Source organism: Silene latifolia, chromosome 5 (genome assembly GCF_048544455.1).
Source record: "Silene latifolia isolate original U9 population chromosome 5, ASM4854445v1, whole genome shotgun sequence".
NCBI lineage: Eukaryota > Viridiplantae > Streptophyta > Magnoliopsida > Caryophyllales > Caryophyllaceae > Silene > Silene latifolia.
In genome coordinates, this window is record NC_133530.1 from 49,919,951 (window position 1) to 49,934,797 (window position 14,847).

At 38.7% G+C, this 14,847-nt stretch overlaps 2 protein-coding genes across 10 annotated transcripts; both read right to left on the reverse strand.

The window, feature by feature from the left end:
* Positions 1-287: 287 nt before the first annotated feature.
* On the reverse strand, positions 288-11,057 carry LOC141657382 (phosphoglucan, water dikinase, chloroplastic). 9 transcript variants are annotated; one of them, XM_074464602.1, is made up of 19 exons: positions 10,549-11,057; positions 9,327-9,930; positions 8,963-9,049; positions 8,746-8,877; positions 7,400-7,525; positions 7,118-7,296; positions 6,668-6,752; positions 6,333-6,488; positions 6,192-6,244; positions 4,826-5,034; positions 4,612-4,730; positions 4,034-4,104; positions 3,779-3,896; positions 2,819-2,905; positions 2,650-2,736; positions 2,490-2,566; positions 2,042-2,201; positions 1,736-1,847; positions 288-1,411 (listed from the first exon to the last, which is right to left on the reverse strand). In XM_074464602.1, exons 1-19 carry the CDS (start codon positions 10,728-10,730, stop codon positions 507-509), a joined length of 3,549 nt encoding a protein of 1,182 aa, XP_074320703.1. In that variant the 5' UTR covers positions 10,731-11,057; the 3' UTR covers positions 288-506. The 9 variants fall into 9 exon arrangements, with proteins under 9 accessions (XP_074320703.1, XP_074320705.1, XP_074320704.1 ...); XM_074464604.1 differs by having other exon boundaries at positions 4,612-4,721; positions 10,549-11,055; XM_074464603.1 differs by having other exon boundaries at positions 288-1,414; positions 4,612-4,721; positions 10,549-11,055.
* An 873-nt stretch (positions 11,058-11,930) lies between these two features.
* On the reverse strand, positions 11,931-14,489 carry LOC141655342 (uncharacterized). Its single transcript, XM_074462427.1, has 5 exons — positions 14,342-14,489; positions 14,213-14,249; positions 13,114-13,852; positions 12,654-12,771; positions 11,931-12,556 (listed from the first exon to the last, which is right to left on the reverse strand). Exons 1-5 carry the CDS (start codon positions 14,487-14,489, stop codon positions 11,931-11,933), a joined length of 1,668 nt encoding a protein of 555 aa, XP_074318528.1.
* Between the last annotated feature and the right edge of the window lie 358 nt (positions 14,490-14,847).

The window sequence follows — 14,847 nt, forward strand, 5'->3', positions numbered from 1 at the left end:
AGGCAGCATGCGATTGGGACCAACTTAAACTTCAGGCCTCAGGCCCTCACCTACACCCTCCCACATTTAAAAAAAAAAAAGCTGGTACAAAAAAGGTTGAATAAAAGAAAGCATCAATTTGTTCAAAAAAAAAAATAACATTCTAATGTCGCGTCAGTTCTCACCTATGATGAGGTTAGGAACTGAGATAGTGAGATGTATAATCTACTCTTTTGATGGATAGAAGAGGTTATCTCCGGATGACCCGTAATGAAAAATGTTAGAAATTGTGACTGGACACAACTTGGTGCATACGAAGTACAATTTATTCCATCTTATTCCAAAGTTAAAACAAATTGATTAAAAGAACAGTGCCTATTTCAAAATCCTAAAACACAGCCTTACATCAACTAAATAGCTCTCTTAAGTTAACAGGAGTCGCAACGAAAAGTCGAGAACATAACAAGATATTGATTAAAAGATGCATAAATTATTTAGAGGGCGGCACACATACAGAAACAGCAAATCTAATGAGGCTGAGGGCGAGTCTGGACAATGTAAACGTCATTGCCAACTAAGCAGCCTTCGACATCCTGGGGACCTCCGAATTTCCTCTCTAGAAAATACCCGACAGCACAGAGCCTCTGACCGACTTGCCTCCTATAAATAGGATCGATTGTCAGTGGTTTCTTGCTGTAGTCAACAGTCAACTGAATTACTTGACCATCTCCCACTCCTGCTTTGCTCACCACCATCTCCTCACTGAAATTTGCAAATGCCGTCGTCTTGACAATTCCGTCAAATTTCCCAGCTAATAGGCGCCATGGAGTCCCCCTTGTGCCTGAAGCTAGGGTTTCCCCAAGACCAGGAGCAATCTCGGCCTCAACCACATCTTTGTTATTGTCAGTTGGGGAAAGGGTGTGCAGTACAAATGAGATCTCTGGAGAAAGCAGTTCTTGGACCAAGACCGCCATTTGGGCCTCCTTTTGGGCCACTCCTGCTGCCCGGCGACTAAGGACTGCTCGCCGGGTGTATAATGAGGCCCATACCCTGCTTACTGCATTTCCAAAGACAGACGGGTTGGATGGGCTGACATTCGGGATGGATTCATAGAGCCCGGCTGCTGACATTCCAGCCAAGTCCTCGACATTAGCACTAGATCGAACGATTAAACGAGGGGAGCTGGGAAACACTTGTGATATGCTCTCAATGATGTCATCTGAGAGCTGTAGGGAAGAGATTAACTCTTGAAGCTCACTACATAGCTTGTCAAGAGCTCCATCTTCAACTTGTGCATCTTCTATTTTTGCTATGTAAGATTTATAAGCTTCCAGGGACCCACTAGCCTCTATGGCTGATTCCATAGAACCGTATGGGATGATGGCTCCTGCAGGGGCCTTGAAAGAAGCAGGCACCCCAAACTCATTGTAAACTGCTAAAACGGCAAGCACGTTTATAGCAATTAGAGGCGTTTAACAAGAGCAACCAAAAAATAACATCCTATTCCTTAGCAAATCAACATGCAAGCACTTGGGGTCCACAAAGGCACAAACACTACTGGAAATCTGATTTTATATATGATGTTTGTATAATCATAGCCTTAATATTTAGACGGGGTTGGAAACAAAACAATCTAGGTCCGTATATGGACTTAAGTTGAGTACTATTCTTTCTTTTGTTATCCCTTTATAGCAACGTAAGTGAACAGCGAGAAAACTGCGGATTTTGTTCCCTTTAAAAATAAAAGTAGCCGAACCTTTGACAGATGCTTTGGACAGAGAAGCCAAGCGTCCACAAGCAGCAGCCTTTGCTCCACAAGTACTCACTTCAGCCTCGGTGAGTGGTATTATGCCTTTGGATGGAATCACCTGAACCAAAAGTTTTTGCATTTTATCAACAAAATTAATGACGGCTGGAATCACCTGAACCAAAATTATTATTCTTTATCAACAAAATCACAATAGAATTCTTTTGTCAAAAGTCGAGTACGACAGACATCTTCAAGAAAGCGACTAATTCGGACCTTGTTTAAGTGTGGCACTGCGCCTTCTGCAGGGTCCACCTGAGGTGATTCCTGACGTTTTTCCTCAATCGAAGATGGCTGCATGTCGTCCTTTTCTGCGGAAGCTTCAAGCCCGGAAGTAATGTTTTTCGTGGAAGCAGAAAGTTCTTTATCAGGAGATGATTTCTGTATTACAACACCTCCTGACGATGCTTCAATCCTGGAAGAAACCCAAACACCGTTCAGACTTCGGAGAGGAGAGGGGAATATAGACATTTTACACTTGTAGTTACTCCCATTTGGACTCAAAGTAAGAGGCAGTGGCGGATGCATATTATATGGCCAAGGTTCATTTAACACTGGAAAGTGTTTTTTTTTTCCTCATTTTTAAATATCAAATATTCATCAGGACCATGGAAACAAAATTTTCCGAGTCTGCCACTGAGATGAGTGTAAACACTATTACGTCTTAAAGAATCACTTCAGAGAGAATTTTTAATAAGATGACCTCACGAATTGTCCGTCAAGCGTCTTTACATTATCAACTAAATCATCATCATCGCAGGTAACAAAGACAACCTTCTCCTGCACATAGATATCTAGGCTGTTATTTTTACTTAAGGGTGATATATTGCGCGAGGCAAAAGTAAAAGTAGAGTTTGACTCACTTGTCGAGCTCGGACACCAAGATGAGATAAATGAGGCAGCTCTTGCAGGAGGATGATACCAACTATATTAGTTCCTGCAGCTGTAACCTGTCAAATAACTCACTCGTTACATTTAATCTTCAGGGAGTTGAGCATGTACCAAAAACTTGAAAAGGAGTTAAAATCAAACCTCCTCATCTCCATCAGCATTTTGGACAACAAGAATTACAGGTCCTTGAATGGATGAAGGAAGTGAGCCAGGGGTAATGCTGTCAACCTGATTTACATAGGAAGTCAAAATGAGCACAAATAAACAAAATTAGGAATATTTAACAGGATAGTCACACCACTACACAAGGATAGACAAGAAAATTAGAAATAGGTATTCCACAACCAAGTGGAATCCCTGTTAGAACATGCAAATGGGTTTGGGCCTTACCCAAACGGAGGAGAGGCGGACCACTTGACTAACACAAGGGAGGTTCCATCCTAAAACCAATTGGCTATAGGAGGAGTAGCCCCCTTGGTTATAAAGTGGTACAATCTCTCTTCTCCAACCAATGTGGGACACTCACATGTGGGTTTTATATTCCAACAATCCCAAACCTAAACTGAACATAAAAACCATGCGCTGAATAATTTAACTCAAGAGGCTTCACATGGCCTGTTCTATCTTCCCTAATTTCACAAATTATTAATATTATTATTCTAATTGTTAATATTATCATCATCATCATGATTTTCTTGTTCTTCCCCATCTAGATATTAATATTGTTCCTTCTATTGGACATGAATCATAAAACAGTGTTTTCAAATGTCAATGGGTGAGTTTTCAGCCTCAACAGAAGCTGCTGTTGTACCATGAATTTTCCTACAAAGCCATTTTTTTTTATAGAACAACTCTAATCTCTAAGCCCATATCTCACATACCAAACAACAATTTACTACAGCAGAGCCGCTGTCCAAACAGAATTTGGGATCACCTAACATGAGTTATAATAAAGAATTCTAAAAATGATTAAAAAGAAAATAAACTGAAAGCAAAGAGGGGGAAAACAATAGAAGATGAATATATGGACTCAAGCACAATCGTTCAACCCTGAAGCACTTTACTAGAATAGAAAATTTCTAGCAGCTCCTGAGTGGGTACCTGAACAATTGTTCCTTGTGCAGTTCCTGGAACAATAACATCCCAACCTTCAGATGCTAACGAGCGCCTAGTTGCTTTTAGAAGAAGTGTGCTAAGTTTTGACACCTGAAAAATTACGCTGGAACATAATGTTACCAGAAAAGTCAGTTTAACATCATAAAATATTATCAAGAAAATCTTCAGCAACATAAAAAGAATAATATTAAATTACGGTTTGCCATCAAATCTTTAATAGTTGGTGTCTATTTATCTTACCCAGCACGAATCTCAGCCTCTGTGTATGTCCTCACACTATTCTCCGCAATTCCAAGAGCTTTTCCTAGCATCTGCGGAGTTAAAAAAAATTCAGTATAAAAAAACATCAGTTATCCACTTATCGCATGTCGCGACAACTCACTGAGGTCCATGATAAATGTTTATGTTACTTTGTCACTTCATTTTGGCTGCGGCTAGTGCATCACGTGTTCGACACTACACTTTTGCACTTCAATTTAGGACAAACGCGAACGAATTTTTTTACAAAATAGTCACGTTTGACACCAATATTTATCACGTCCGCTACTTGCAGCTGGATCAAATTAACATAAAATTCATTTATACATCTCCTGACCACTTCAGCTTTTATGCCAGAGATAAGAAACTCAAAGAAGTGTTTGCATTCATTTGTATGTTTTCTGTGAGAAAAGATAAACTAAGGAAAAAATAATGACAATTATGAACATCATACATGTATAATTTTCCTTCCATTTTTATGTTTACCATGATAATTGATAAACGAGAAAACATGGGCACAAATAAGGACAGCTATTCGGAGAAACATTTAGCCATTCTACCTGAACTTTCTGGGGGAATATGTCAAGAATGGAATCAGAATATTCTTCAGTTAGCCTCCGCGATCTATCAAGGGTAGCTTTAAGCCTTAGAGCCCAAGCTGTCTTACTATCTTCACTTCCTTTACAAGATATTTAGAGTTGCAGAATACACATAAATATAATCATTATATCACAAGGCTTACAAGTAACCATAGAGAAAAGAAAAAAAACACACCTTCACTTTCAGAAAGACCTTTCTCCTTCCAAGCAAGAAGTTCATTTGAACAGGCGATACATTCTACTGGCTTCCAACCAGAGAGTCCCAGCTGACGAATTCCAGTCGCAAGAGCATCAAGTGGTTGATTCCATGACGCCACGTTCAAAGACTCAGCAGTATCAGCGAGCCAACTTGCTCCTCCCAAAGCTTCAAGTGTATTGAGAAACCTAGAGAGCAGGACATGAATATATTACCCTAAATCACAAGGGTTTATAGAGGGATAGAGAATGGTAAAGCACCTAAGCAATTCACGCATACAGATGACTTTCTCTTATCATGGTTCTCCACGGGAAAATTAACATATAAACCTGTGTATTTGACATTAGAAAATGGCCTGAAATTCATAATTTCTTTTTTTGTTAAAACCTTAGAACCTCATTCATATTTTTAATTACTTTCCATGTCTTGAGTATTAACGAAGGAAAGCTAATGCTTAAATGTTGATTGCGTTGATGTGGTCTACAAATTTGATGATGGAACTATGGAAGTAAGAAACTTCAAGCCCTATACCAGAAGGAGTTTCAAAATGATTCTCAACTCAAGATAAGTAGTGGTGATTAAGTTGAAGGTTCTATGCCACAAAACTTTACTATGTCCTTTCAACACTTGACAGGCAACCAAAAATACATTCAGGATAGTTGACGGTACCAGCAAACGTGCTATGAAAATGCTACCCTTGAACAAGTCATTGTAAGAACAAAAGAGAAATCTTCAAGACGTAGATACGTTAATTTACAGATAAAGCACCTAAGCAATTCACGCATACAGATGACTTTCTCTTATCATGGTTCTTCACGGGAAAATTAACATATAAACTTGTGTATTTGACATTAGAAAATGGCCTGAAGTTCATAATCTCTTTTTTTGTTAGAACCTCATTCATATTTTTAATTACTTTCCAGGTCTTGAGTATTAACGAAGGAAAGCTGATGCTTAAATGTTGATTGCGTTGATGTGGTCTACAAATTTGATGATGGAACAATGGAAGTAAGAAACTTCAAGTATTTTGGCTCTTTAAAGGGGTCCAAGCCCTATACCAAAAGGAGTTTCAAAATGATTCTCAACTCAAGATAAGTAGTGGTGATTAAGTTGAAGGTTCTATGCCACAAAACTTTACTTTATCTTTTCAACACTTGACAGGCAACCAAAAATACATTCAGGATTGTTGATGGTACCAGCAAACGTGCTATGAAACTGCTACCCTTGAACAAGTCATTGTAAGAACAAAAGAGAAATCTTCACGACGTAGATACGTTAATTTACAGATAAGCGCTTATAATTAGTGAGAAAGAGGCGCTTATAATTAGTGAGAAAGAGGAGGTACCGGCTTAGAAGAACAAAACAATAATCCTCAAGGCCAATCTCACAAAGACGCCACTGCAACGAGTTGGAGGAAATATAAACATCAGACCTTATCATTAAAGACCAGGCCAATATTTTAAAAAATATATTTGGCAATTCTAACCTTTTGACGCATTGCTATTGCTGAATCAGGGGCGTCATTTCGAAGGCCACTGTTAAGCCCCTTTACAAGGACCTCCCTCAGAGAACCCAAAGAAAGCATGACATCCAACAACTTATCAGCTTCTTTATCTGACGGCCCTTCCAGATCATCCAAGTTCTGTACATGGGTAACATGGAAAATATTGATTACATCGGGTTTTCAAGCCCACAAAAGCATCAGTGGTCTAGATCTAGAGTAAAATTACTATGTTTAAGATTGAAACAGCCAAAACAGCAAGGAAAAGTGAAAAATAAATATCTGTCATGCTGAAAACTAATTTACATTCTACAACTTACCTTCTTCAGCCGCAAAAAGGACGTAAGAGCAGATAAGCCTTTTTCATTCAGTGACTCTTTGATCGAGTCCAGCTGTTCAACAAGACTACAAAACAAAATTAAGTCAGGAAGCTTCCTAACTTAGAGTGCGTGTACATTCAACAACTGCTTCTGGTTGCTATCAGTGTCTGTTTGTGCCAGAATAAATGTAATGACATTTTAATCAGATTAGCTTGAGCAGATGTAGGAGAATAAGTTTAATCTCGCAGTGATACCCAAACATAAAAGTAACAGCTTAAACATTTCAACAGAATTGGAGCCAAAAACTAATGCTTTATGAGAAGTGGATGTCCTATATTCAAAAAGATGCTGAAAGTAGAGATATCATTGTCAGAATAAAAAGTTTCACTACGAAAAGAGCGTGAATACATAAAAAATTGCAAGCAATATATCAAAGGCTGGACACCTTACCTTCCAGCATTGAAGAAATCCTTTAGTTCTTGATGAAAAATTTTGAATTGTTCCACGAATGTATCACTATATTCTCCAGGAGTTTTAGTAATTCTTGCTAGCATGGCTTCCGTAGAAACCAAATCCTCTGGTCCTGCATTTCGATGGAGCTTGTTTTGTATAGTATGCTTAATTTGTTGCTGACATTAAGAGGGGAAAAAAAGATATGACAATTATCAGACAATAATTACTAGCTAAACCTTTAACAACGTGGGTTTCATAGAGTGATAGACAATTTATAACCTTGAGATCATGAGGGATATCATTGCGATGAGCGATATCTCGTATTCGAGTTAAAGGAACAGATGCAGTGAATTCAGCTTTAAAGGACGGCAAGGAGGGATGAATCTTACGAATAACAAGCATTTCCTGCGGAGTAAAGGAAGAAAAATACACAGTATAAGACACGGAGAATTGCATGCTGAAGTGAGAGTTCATACATAACACTGAAACCCAGTTCAGCTGGCTTTTTGGTCAACTCAGCAATTAGAGGTGAGACAACCCAAACCAAGCACCAATAACTCTCGTAGTCTAATGTGACCTTTACTACAGTATGATTTCTTAGTTTACTTTAATCTGAAGTTACATAGTTATGTATGTAGCCACATTCTTCTATGGCTCGATTCAAGTTTGCTGGTTTGGTAGTTATCTTTAAGCTTCCTTTAACTTTTGAGTGCTAAACATCTCACCATGAAACTATATATTAAAGGTTCATGAGGATCAAAAAGCAGCATTAACTCACGTAGTCTATTCCAACCTTCACTACACTACGATTTCTTCGTTTATTTAAACTGAAGATGCATATTTTTAGGTATGTAACCACACTCTTCTTTGGCTGGATTCAAGTTTACTGGCTAGGTAGTTATCTTTGAGGTTTCTTTAACTTTTGAATGCTAAACATCTCTCTATGCAACAATGTGGTAAAGGTTCATGAGGATCAACAAGGTGAAGCCACAAGAGAAACCAAATACCATAGTCCAAAATTGTGGACAAAGTGACCCATAAATGGCAAAGGCTTATTGCTCAGCATAAAGTAGGCAGATTGCTCAGTACAAAAAATTGAGCTTCCCGTTTGTGGATGCCACAATTGTGGGCACTTAATGGCTGTAAAACTTACAAATATTAAAAATGACAAACTTTTCACAAAGAATAATTTAATGAGGCAACCAAAGTGGCTGAATGAATACAGCATTTCTAGGAAGGCGTAAGTTCTTTATGCCGAAGAGAGTTTTTGTTGGCACAGGTAGCACAATTTACGTTTACACGAAGCTTACATCACGTGGGGTTTTATCATCTCCCCTGACTTACTCATCAATTCCAAACATTTACCCTTTATGTAGCCTTCCAAAGACACAAGGTCAACACTTAGACACTGCAGGGACTTGCAGCAGGAACTCGTCAAGGAGTGGGGTCAAGGGCGGTAAATAGCATGTCTCAGTTTGACATTGAGCAACAGCCAACGTCCATTGCTCAAAATCTCATTAAGCCATCATACAGAAAAATAGCAAGTCAGGCATAACAATCCAAGGACTTCCTAGACCCTAATGCTAGACATTCCTTGGTCTTATTAGAGAAATACAATTGACAACCTGAGGTGAGGCATCTTTCCGTCCTGAAATTCTTTCTAGCTCGCGGAAAATGAGCCTAGAGATCTCAGCATGCCTATTTGGCCGATGATGACCTCCATCTTCAAAGCAGGGTATTTGCCCAGTGTTTATCCACTGCATGAGGAAGACAGTCCATGATTATAAGCTTCCATAGCTCAATCTGACAAGGGTATGTTCGCATGACCAGAAATTAACAGACCTTGAGATAGATAGCAGAAAGTGTAAGGGCTTCCAACCGATCCTTGTTATCAAGACTTTCAACCACCAGTTCACGGACAACTTCAAGCTTGCATACAAAAAAACATGCACGATTAGGAAATTTCATCGACATTAAAAATTATGCCTTTTCCAAGGATACGTTTTATGAATCAATGTATCTCCAAGTGTCGAGACAACATCAGCATGTATCACATACATGTAAACAACCATTCAAAACTTCTATGCTTGACAGACACGATTATATTCTTATCTTGAACTATGGTAAATGAGAGGAGTCATCATAATATATTAGCCTGGATCATAAATTTCTAGAATAACTATCAGAATAAGCACTAAATTAGTACCTTTCGCCACCAATTCCTCGCATTTTTGTCATCTTGAACCAACTTTAAAGTCAAACCTGCAAGACCATCCGTGTTCCACTTTCTGTCACTTTCCCTATTACCATGCTCATTCGAGTGCATGAATGTAGCAGCTTGTCCCTGCCATTGATCCACAAAAGGGCTTGTCCCACCCGATTCATCCTCAGTAGCATCGGTCACAAGGGAACCATTTTCGACCACAACCTCACCAAAGTCCTGAGTGTCACCTGATTCAGCAGGCAAGAGCTCCAAAACCTCGGTTGTTTTATCCCAGTGGCAAACCAACGAAAATTTCCCTTGGTTCGGAATCTGAAGAACGCGATTGTTCCCAGATTCCCATCTTAGGTTCTTATCACTCCCCGCGATTACAAATTTGAACTCGGTTGACTCTCCTCCTCTCATCTCCACATTGCAGATCCATCCATTCTCCGTCCAATTCATTGAGACTGGCTTCTTCCATGATCCCAACCCTGCGCTGGACCCAAATATCACAACACCCTCTCCAAATTGCACTTGATGCTCCAACAAAATACTTAGATGCACCTTTCCACTCCCTTTCTTTTTGCTCTTTAACTCCTCCTCTTCCCTGCCACCATAGCCATGTTAACTGTCTACTTCAGAAATTATACAAGATTATTCGACCAAATCGAAGGTGACACAGGAAGTTGATCAAGCTATTTGACCACTAAATTTCTATTAGGTTCTTCAAAATCTTACACATTAGCGGATATCATATGCACAACCTCCAAATCAAAAACTATTTTTGGTTTACAAAGTTGATACAAAATGCAGCTCACCTAATAACCTTGCATCAACAGATAACCACTTTTAGGTACATATTACAAAGTAATTATTTACTAAACAAATCGAACAAGTTTGATCAGTGATCATGGTCACTCAAATCAACCCAAATTCTCATTTTTCACAGCTTAAATAAGTCAATAATCATTCAAGTTTTCAAATTTTACCCAAAACAACATACATCAGTACATTAGTCACTCCGTCCCAATGAATTCTTTACGTTTGCCTTTTTGCATAGAGACCAATGAATGAAATAAATGGCTCTTTAGTTTTTGGTTTAAATGAGTGCACTATGTCTCGGATAAGAATCGTCACTCCAACAGTGAGGTTGGAGTAAGAGAGCTCTTAAATTTTATCATAATGTAGACTTGAAAAACCACAATAATAGACACTGAATCAATACCTGGTTTCGACGGCGGAAACGCCTCGAATAACCGAACAGCGCTGCATCGTGCTCCTGAAAGGAAACTTAAAAAACTTACAAGGAAGAGAAATTGAAGTCTTCAACGCACAACAATGGCGACGCCGTAATTGAGGAAGTTTAGTATAATTAGTACGCCATTGAACTACATGAACTCCATCCATTTCTTGCTAATTACGGAATTAAATCACTTTAATTATTGGTATTTGTAATTACGATAATAATTGAAGTGAAAGTGAGTGGAACTGTGGAAGATTTATAGTGAGATTTTGAAGAATGATGATGGGACGTAGGAGAAACGGAGAGGTGCGAATTTTAATGGTGCATCTGTGTACTTTGGTTACCCCAAAAATGGAGATTAATGGTACTTATTTGTCTGGTTTTTGGCGCTGCTTAATTAATGATGGACCGCCCATTTTTCCACTAATATCAGAATTGTAGCTCACGTGGGCCTTGTGGTTGTGGTTTTTATGAATGTCATGACTCATTGTGTTCTTCTTCGTTTTGGGTATGTAGATATTTAGACTCATTTCTTGTTTCGATTACGTTTTTGGGTACGACTATCAACTTTACAGCCTTACAGAGGTCGGCCACCATTGAGCATACCCAATTCCATCTAGGCCACATTATTCATCGATGCTATTAAGGATGTTTATTGCCACGGTACATTCTACCTTCAATTCATCGACTATACAACCAGTTATATATGTTATACGGTCTAGAATTTGAGCTTTGTGATAAAGTATCTGAGCTTTAAGTTAAAGAATATGTGCTTTATTAGAAAGTATTGAGCTCATCTATTTACATATTAAAAAACATGAATTTTGAATTAGATCAGAAAAAATACATATAAGCTAGGATTCTTATACTTTGGTTATACAACGCTTATGGTACAGCTGGATGCATAATCCTATTTGTGTTCTACATTCGATAGAGTATACGTTTTCTCTTTTTATTTCTCCGGTTTATGTTTTCTTCTCTCGATTTCCCGCCTTCGTTTGCTCTCTTTCAGTTCTCCTTTTCTCCTCTCAATTCTCCTTCTCTTCATTTATAATCAAGTTTACGGTTTTTAAAACTCTAAAATTTACTACACAAATACGAGCTTGTTTAACCAGTATACGATTTCATTTCAAGTACTAAGTTACAAGGGATATAAGAATCACGAGTATCCAAATCTTTTCCTAATGATTGAGTCATTCGGTGTTTAAAATGTAAGAAATCACAGCCTTAACATATACTTATAAAGAATGGCTCATTCTTAATTGTCTACCATTACTGGCCCGTTAGAAAGAACAGTCTCTCACCATAACATTTTTTTTTTTTTTTTTTTTTTTTTTTTTTGGACGGTGGACAAAGAAAATAGATTACATTCTAATGGCTCGCGTAGCTAGTCTATGAGCCATTTTATTGCAATTTCTAGGAACATAACAAAAGGAAAGACAATGAAAATAACAACCTACACTTAAGATATCGCTAACAATGACTTTAGTGTCAATGTTAACCGGTATGAAATCCAAGATTTGAGCGATGACTTGCAGACAATCCGAGTAGATACACACATGCAGAAGGTTACTTTTCCTATCCCATTGAAGAGCTTCCAGAATGGATAAGGCTTCAGCTTGGGCAGCAGTTTGAGCATAGCAATATGGTCGCATATTAGTGTAAATAACGGCTCCAATATCATTACTCTTCTTAACCGCCCAACCCAAACCAGCAGCAAGGTCCGATCGCCAAGCAGAATCCGTATAAATAAGGAAATGAACCTCACATAAAACAGGGCCAATAAGAGAAAACGCATTTCCATGTTGAAGGGCCTGTAAATTAGCGTCACCATCATCTGAAATAAGAGTACTAGTCAGCTTATTCCTATTATCAGTCCTCTCCTTTTCAGCGGCAATAGTCAAACTCAAATCATGCTCATATAAACGAAGCGAGCCATATAGGAGACAAAGGCTCATGACCAAACACTTGCCCGTTACGAGTAATCCAACTGATCCACAAAGTGCACATAAATGAAATAACTCCGTCAATGCTACTCTCCTTCTTCATTAATAGATTAATCCAATTGATGATCCAATCTTGAATACTGATATTAGATCCACTACTAGCATTAATATCAAGGATATTCCCACTCCACAACCTTGACGTGTACTCACAATCACGGAAGAGGTGTTCAAGGGATTCCACACATTGCTTATCACAGAGCTGACAAACCAAGCGGTCACCAATACCTCTCTTTTCGAATTCACGCCCAACGGTCAAGGTCTGGGTAAGAATTCTCCAAAGGAGAATACTCCATTTTTTTTGGACCATGAAGATGCCACAAACATTTTTTAATAAAAGTCCTACATCCCGATGAAATTCGAGTCAAATCTTTAGCACTAGCCGTCAAATTCCAGTGTTCGTGCCAAGCATCAAAGTATCCTTTCTTGTGAGAATATTCACTATTCTTCGACACACTCCAACAAGCGAGAATCCTCATTGACTTCGTTACTAAGCGGAATAGCCAAGATTTTAGCGAAAAGAATCCTCGAAGAAATTCATTACCATGTCAACATTCCAGGAATTGTTGGCAGAAATAAGATCTTTAACTCTCAAACTATGGAGGGAAGGATCAACATGGATAAGATCATAATGTTTCGGGATAGGAGTCCAACCATTCACCCAAGGATTAGTCCAAACATTCAAATTTGACTCAGAGCCAACGATCCAGCCAATATGCTTAACAAAGATTTCAGCACCCCAAAGAATCCCTTTACAAATCCAAGAGACATTACTCCTAACATCATGAACACGATTAGCACAATTAAACCAATCAATCCCAAGTTCAACTCCAATAGTATGGCTTAGAAGAGAAGACGGATTGCGAAGAATATTCCAACCAACCTTAGCAAGGAGCGCTTGATTAAAACATCGAGTATTTCTAATTCCCAAACCTCCAAGACCTTTTGGTTGACTCGAGAATAATTTACTACACCAGCTAATGCCCGTAGACGTCTTAGATCCTCTCCACCAAAATTGTGATAATAAAGAATTAATCTTGTTTGTCACACTTACCGACATTTTAAACACCGATAGAAAATAAGTTGAAAGAGAAGAGAGGATGGAAGAAATCAAAGATAAGCGACCAGCCGACGAAAGTAAGAGTCCATTCCAGGAAGATGTTCTCTTTTTAATATTGTCAATCAAGAAATTAAAAATATCCTTTTTAGATTTACCATGACCAGATATACCAATATCAGTTGGAAGTCCCAAGTATTTACCCATTTCAGCCGTAGGAGAGACCCTAAAAGTTTTGAAACAAGCTTAAGCAAATGACAAAGACGAACTGGGACTAATAAAAATAGTAGATTTTGCCTCATTAATACGCTGGCATGAGGCCCTACAAAAACCAGAAATAGTAGTAGCCAAAGTCGAGCACGAAGAATAAGGTTTCCCTTCAAGAAAAAATATAGAATCATCCGCGAATAACAGATGTGAAATAGCTTGGCTTCCTCTCGCAAATCAATACCCTTAATAGTACCCATCCCTTCATCCCTTCTAATATTTTGAGACAAAACCTCCGAACATAGAACAAAAATATACGGTTATAGGGGATCCCCTTGTCTTAGACCACACCGTGGGCCTATCTTTTGAGAAGGTATACCATTGATCAAGACCAGATAAGAAACAGTAGATATACACTTCATAATAAGTTCAACGATCCAAGCAGGAAAACCCATCTTTGACAAGGTAGCGCGAATAAAGTGTCAATTAAGCCTATCATAGGCTTTACTCATATCAGCATTAAAAGCCATCTTCCCACACTTAGAAGATTTTGAAGAAGAAATCTTGCGGAAAAGCTCATTGGCAATAAGGATATTGTCACCAATGTTGCGACCCGGGATAAAGGCATTCTGATAATCGCCCACAAGCTTAAGCATAACTTTACTAAGTCTATTCGAAATACACTCGATCGAGTTGCCCCTCTTACTCGATCGAGTGCCTCGACTCCAGAACCTGACCAGAAAGCTGCTAAAAACGTACTCGATCGAGCTGCCTACCCACTCGATCGAGTGCCACCACCTACTCGATCGAGCGCCCAAAAACTTGCATCTGCCCAGAAAATGTAAACTACCTACTCGATCGAGTCAAACCCACTCGATCGAGCCTCTCACCTACTCGATCGAGTCATGCAGACTCGTGTATACTACCCGCATGTTCATCTCACATTCCCAACTTCTATACTATTAGCAAAACAACAACAGCCACACATGTACTTACGTTAATATATATATATAT

Coding starts and splice junctions, on each gene's coding strand:
- LOC141657382 (XM_074464596.1), bottom strand. CDS start 10,730: ATGGATGGAGTTCATGTAGTTCAATGGCGTACTAATTATACTAAACTT. Junction 7,526..8,745: donor GGAAAGATGCCTCACCTCAG/GTTGTCAATTGT, acceptor TTTACTCCGCAG/GAAATGCTTGTTATTCGTAA. Junction 6,245..6,332: donor CAATAGCAATGCGTCAAAAG/GTTAGAATTGCC, acceptor AACTCGTTGCAG/TGGCGTCTTTGTGAGATTGG.
- LOC141655342 (XM_074462427.1), bottom strand. CDS start 14,489: ATGCTTAAGCTTGTGGGCGATTATCAGAATGCCTTTATCCCGGGTCGC. Junction 14,250..14,341: donor GGCTTTTAATGCTGATATGA/GTAAAGCCTATG, acceptor CTTATTATGAAG/TGTATATCTACTGTTTCTTA. Junction 12,772..13,113: donor ATTCCTGGAATGTTGACATG/GTAATGAATTTC, acceptor TTGGTTTGTCAG/CTCTGTGATAAGCAATGTGT.